This window comes from Poecilia latipinna, unplaced genomic scaffold, assembly GCF_001443285.1.
Source record: "Poecilia latipinna isolate Pla-1442-1.1 unplaced genomic scaffold, P_latipinna-1.0 Scaffold455, whole genome shotgun sequence".
NCBI classification, from domain to species: Eukaryota; Metazoa; Chordata; class Actinopteri; order Cyprinodontiformes; family Poeciliidae; genus Poecilia; species Poecilia latipinna.
In genome coordinates this window covers 37601-43682 of record NW_015113071.1, presented here as the reverse complement: position 1 = coordinate 43682, position 6082 = coordinate 37601, and the positions used below count along the sequence as shown (strand labels likewise).

The following is a 6082-nucleotide window of genomic DNA, read 5'->3' as shown; positions in this document are numbered from 1 at the left end:
AAAATTATATATATATATATATATATATATATATATATATATATATATATATATATATATATATATATATATATATATATATATAAAATCTTTGTATCTGTACATATTGTCATCTTCCTAAGATAATGGCCTACATCATTGAGGCCATTATTTTACAAATCTGAAGATAACATTTGATGGGGGTAAAAAGGACATTTAGTTTTTATTTGAGGATTTTTTTTTTAGCCTTTACACTTTTGCTACAACATATTAGCATAATCTTGGCTGTCAATTAAAAACAGTGGGCAAAAAAACATCCATCTATTATTCAATACACATAACCTTAACCTAATATGTTTTTGTAAAATCGCCTAAAATCGCAAATAAAGTTTGTTTCTTAACAAAAAACAAAAAAACTTTTGACTTTTGTTTTAAGCTTACGAGTTTTCCCAGTATCTTTGAAAGTCTCATCGTGTGGTTCTGGTGGCCCAGACAGATGGGGGCGAATGGCGGGTTTTGCTCATCTTAATGTTTAGGCAGAAACGAAACTGAAAGCACAACAAGCCGTTAGGCAGCGTCACGTTAAGAAATAACGTTTTATTGTTCGAGCGGAAACAGCAAAGAGAGAAAGTTTGAGGTAAGAATTTTATAATATTTCTGAAAATTGCGTCATTTTTGAAGCTGTTTAATGAACCCAGCATATGCAGACAGCAGGTTATCAGTCAAGCTTGACTGGAACTTTATCTTGCGTTTCAATTTTAACATTAACTCTGCGTTTGTGTGTGTGTGCGTGTGTGTGTGTGTGTGTGCGTGTGTGTATGTAGAGTGTGTGGTGTGTGTGTGACTGTGTGTGTTTTACTCCAAGTTGATTAATACGCAGCATTATCTATTTCTTTTTTAATATTTGCTCATTAAAGCGTGAACCCGTTATCGACTATCAGGAGGACTTGTACAGGAAGTCAGTGTTTCTGCTTTGCAGACTTGTACAACAGAAATGTGGTCGTTGAAGGGATTTTCACTTAATTTTCCTCAAATAATTCACAAGCAATTTTTATGTGGGAAGAGGCAGATAATGGGATCATTAACTTTACATTTATAAATTGCCCTATAAAGGAATTGATGCTCTGTAAATCCAACTACCTCGGACTGGGCAGCCATTATGCTTTTCTTTGTTCTTCATTTCCCTTTTCTGCAACACTTATGGTGATCTCAGGTGAACACTGTACAATTTCTTCTTCCTCTTTTTTTATTTTTACTTCAAACTCACTGGATCATGATGTGTGTTTACTACTGGTAGCACAACTGGTTTTTACTTAGTTCTCTTTATGTTGCCACCTGCTTTGGTAATTTAGATGTGGTATATACTTTTCATGTTAGTCCAATATAGTTGACCAATATATCATGTCATTAGAATATACATATCAAGTTATTCATACAAATTCATCTATTTTGTATGAATGTGATCATTTTTATGGCAATCGGCAAATTGATATTACAATCTGTTTTGTTAGAACATAAAACATTACACTTTCAGAAATGCCATCAATTATAAATATTAAAAAGGTTTGTCAAAGGACTCAAGAAGCCACATTAATTTAGGGCAATATTTGACCATCCCTGTCTTTTCTTAGTCTGGCCATTTCCTTCCTAATCAACGCCACTAGATTCTCACCTCCCTTAAATGCTTTGTCTGGACTTTCTCCCATTGAAGTGGATTTCTTTGGTAGATTTTCTACTGAGCCAATCAGCGAACAGAAAGACAAGTAGTGAATGATGATGTTGATTTTCTGCAGTGTTTTAGAATTGTAGCCTGCCTTTCATAGTTTTAGCAGTGGTAGCAGAGGAAGTAAATGAAACTTGGGCGACTGTGGGTAGAGTAGTCATCTTGCGATCGGAAGGTTGTAGGTTTGATTCCAGCTTCCTCCTGTCACGTGTCAATGTGCCCTTGGGCAAGGCACTTAGCCCCAAATTGTCTAACGATTTGTGTATCGGTGTATAAATGTATGAGGGTGAATGTGACTCTAGTGTAAAGTGCTTTGAGTGGTCAAAAATGATTGGAAAAGTGCTATATAAGTTCAGTCCATTTACCATTTAACCCCTCATTCTGTGTTGTTCACGTCTCCAAATATTGAATTAACATTAACAGCTGCCTCGCTCAGCTCAGCAAATGTCTCTTTGTACATTACATTACAATTTCCGGTAAACTTCATAGCAACTGGAGCATTACATACGTCATGGGTAAATGTTAACGATTGGTCCATCCATCCAGGAAGAAATTGTTTGTCAATAGCTGAGAGCCCAAACCCTCTGAATGAATCTAATAGCGTAGGAGAAGGCTTAGCCAGGCTAGTAAACATACAAGCTGACAATAAAAGTCATAAAATTTTGACTTCAGAACTTGTTTTCAACAATACAATTTTCATGTTTGTATAATACACATCGCATCCACACAGTATTTTATTTTTTGGATAAATTGAAAAGGGTTTGTTATTACGTGATATTTGTAACAGAATTGTGATGTAATCCAACTTCACAACCAGAGGCTTGGGATTATTACACACAGGTGCTCATGACTGATTAATTAATGTCATGAATAAAAGCCAAAAACATATCTGTTCTTGTTTGAAGCTGTGGCGATTAGTAACAGCATGGGAATTTTGTCATAATATGTCTTCTCAAGACCGTTTGCAGAAATGAGCCTTCAGGTTTGCGACTGCTGTGGTTGGACCAAAGTGACGACCTATCACGGCCTGAGGGTCCACCAGGGCAAAATGGGCTGCACACCGAGGGGTGTGAGGATCGCAGAGCCTCAGCAGCAGTACGCGTGGAACCTCGGAGGACAGACAAACATTAACTTGGGTTACAAGCTGGAAGTCCGGAACACTGTCAAAATCGGTGGGCTGTCCAAATTGTGTCTCAAGATTGTTTTTGAACAGAGGGGTAACTCAAGAACTGAGAAATGACTCTTGATATTATGTCATGGACAGAAAGTTCAAATTATTATTCAGACATGAGCCTCCAGACGTGCCACTGCGGCTGGAAGAAAATGACGACTTATCACGGCTTGAGGACCCACCAAGGAATGATGGGCTGCACGCCGAAGGGGGTGAGGATTCCCAAGGAAGAGCAGAGTGCCTGGAGGGACCACTGGAAACCACAACTAGATAACAAAAAACTTCCTGTTTCAAAGAAAGCTAATATGAAGGAGGAGGTATACAAATGACGACTGAACAGCAACAGTGTCAGTTTAGTGAGAAAAATCTCTAACTCCTAAATTAAACTTCTCCCGTTGACAGAATTCCCCAGAAATACCAAGGATGAGAAACTTCAGTAACCCCACCTCAGCAGCAAAGGTCAAAAAAGAGAATAAGTCAGGTATATGTCATGGTCCAATTTGGCCCACATAGCAATTAGCCAAATTCTTGTTTAATCTCAGTGTTTCCTTTTTCCTCCTCACTCCTGCATTTCCTGTAGCCTCTTCTCAAAAAGCAACAAGGTCAAAGTCCCGCCATCAGTTGGAGGAACGCTTCACACCTTTAAAGGTAAAGACGAAGCACTAAGCTTTGATTATTTAGCTGTCAAAGACACTTAAATTATTAAAGACAATTGATCACAGAGGTAAAAAAATAACAAAACAGTAAAAGATTATTCACCCAAATACCTTGTTGGCTTAGGAGTGCTTAACTTTTATTTATCTGGGATGAAATGGTTGCTGGTTTTATTAATTATCTTGGTTATAATAAAGTATTGTCATAGGAAGTTGAAAATAAACCTATTATTAACTATTATTTAATCACCAGGATTTTATTTTTTGAATTGTGAGTCAAATACAACATCTCAGACGTGATGAAAAGTGAGCAGAAGGCAGTTGAAGTAAGAGAGGGACATTTATACCAAGACAAACACTTAAAGCTGAATGATTGTAACTTACCACTGTACAAGTAAGGCTTTTTGAAGGGATTTTGTCACCACTATGTACAAAAACAGGAACGTACACAAGCAGCTTTTTCTCTTCTAGTTGCTACTAGCTGCTAGTGGCTAAAGCTAAGTATAAAACATTAGCTGGATGCTTGTGCTCTTTTTAAACAGACCTTTTAAACAAACTGCCTTGTCTGTTTAAAAGGGTATCAGCTAATTTATTGATTTATTTCACCACCAGCATTGTATCTAATTACAACTAAACAATACCATGAAGTTTTGTGCTTTATTCTTCAAATTGTTTGGAGTGCTGAGTTACTGCCCAGTGGCGTACTGGGACAAAAAAAACAAAAAAAAAACAAAATAATGTGTTGACCAGACAAGCCCACCGAATTTATAACGCACGTATGCATACATATTTATATTGGTTCTGCTCTGTCCTCTGTAACAATGTAAATTTCCCTACTGCGGGATTAATAAAGGAATATCTTATCTCATCTTATCTTATCTTATATTTTCAGGCTTTTTAATGGGTTTGCCCTACTGTGCAAGTCTTAAACCACGTATCGTGAGTTAACAGGATTCAGTGAGCGTGGACACATAAAATACTTCGGAAAAGTGTTTGTTGTTAGCCAAAAAAAAAAAAAAAACGCGTATGACTTACAGTTTGAGTTAAGGCGGAGGTGATAAAAGTTGTCATTACTGTTACAGTAACACATTTTTTAAAAAACATTTTGTATGTTTTCTTTCTCCAGACTGATGAGGAGTACTGGAGCGCCGTCAGCTGCGATAACTATGTAACAGCAGCATCCAGAATCAAGGCGGAGCCCGTGTCAGGTACGCCTCGAGCATTCTGCTCCATGATTTCGGAGAATAAAAAGGAAAATTAAGCTTGAAAGTAAAATCTAATTCTTCTTTCATCGTTTTATTTGCAGCTCTGGAAGTGTGTATTCCAAGATACCCAGATAACCGCATCTGGGATGTGAGGGATGAGTCCCCGCTTTATTTGCAAGTAAAGCTGGAAATTCTGCTATCCACTTTGATACAAATTCTTCAGTTACATTTTTTCTCTCTTTTTTTTTTGGTTTTTACATATCTAAGACAAATTCTTCCTGTATTTCTCTTACATTTTGCAAAAGCCTAAAATGCACTGTTCTTACATTGGGAATATTTTTTTTGAACATTTAAATAATTTCCAACCTTCTAGATGAACCATTGGCTCGGTGAAGTTCCAGCCGTCCAACCAGAGGATCGATACAGATCTTTTAGCGAACATCCAAGAGCACCAATGCCTTCTCTCCAAGTCCCGGACGTAGAGAAGGATTCACTGTTACCATCATCGGGACAAGAAGCGCCAAGGTCTCAGCTGCTGAAAGAAATTCAAAACTGCTTAGAAAAACATAAAAAGAGGAGAGATGAAAAAATGGTGAACTCTGCTCGCGAGGTAAAACCTTTTTTTTCCTTTCAATTTTATGTGTGTTACAATAATTTCATCCAAAACCATCAGCAAATAGGTCCAACCGCAAACTCTGTCTGTATGATCTAACTGTGCATATCTATGAGTCAGACTGTGGATGAATCATCAAGGATCTCAAACAACTCAGTAATAAAAGCTGAATCTGTGGAGAAGAACCACTCACGTATGTATAAAATGATTTGTACAACAGCAGAGTGGACCGAAGAGTCACGAAGTTGAAACTAACTACCTGACTCTTTTTCTTCCAGGTCTTCCAACCCAACAACACCCACTCAAGAAACCCACGGAAACCAAAACAGCAGCTGCTGAGCAGGTAAACAATTACCTCCCTACCAACTCGTCTCTTCTCTTCTTACAGATTTGTATTATACACAGGTTTTCACTAACCAGACGTAGTTACACATCTACATGACAGGTGATTTATAAGTGGGTGTAGTAAAGCAACAGAAAACCCAACATTACCCAGATACCAGAACATGATTGAACGGGCAAGTTTCAATAATTTATGTGAAGCATTCTGTGGAAAAGATGTGGCTTTCTGAAGATGATGGCATCAAGTTACAGTCTAGAATTTTCTTTTTTGGTCTAGGATGCTGTTAATTTCATTCAGATTAATGGCATAATTGTAAAGTTGACTGGAGATTGAAGCTGATTGGGAATTTAGAAAATGAAGCAAGAACCCTTCAAAAAAAAAAAATCACATCATTA

General features: G+C 37.3%; 1 protein-coding gene across 2 annotated transcripts in view; it reads left to right on the top strand.

Annotated features, from left to right (window-relative positions):
* The first annotated feature begins 452 nt into the window (after positions 1-452).
* The window catches only part of LOC106951365 (uncharacterized), a 15311-nt gene continuing 9681 nt past the window's right edge, over positions 453-6082 (top strand). For both annotated transcript variants that reach the window (XM_015038837.1, XM_015038835.1), the window contains exons 1-10: positions 453-616; positions 2660-2874; positions 2967-3190; positions 3276-3354; positions 3454-3521; positions 4653-4734; positions 4833-4909; positions 5105-5341; positions 5465-5537; positions 5623-5687. In XM_015038837.1, coding sequence (XP_014894323.1) covers positions 2673-2874; positions 2967-3190; positions 3276-3354; positions 3454-3521; positions 4653-4734; positions 4833-4909; positions 5105-5341; positions 5465-5537; positions 5623-5687 — 1107 coding nt within the window. In that variant the 5' untranslated portion in view covers positions 453-616; positions 2660-2672. The remainder of the gene's footprint in view (positions 617-2659; positions 2875-2966; positions 3191-3275; positions 3355-3453; positions 3522-4652; positions 4735-4832; positions 4910-5104; positions 5342-5464; positions 5538-5622; positions 5688-6082) is intronic.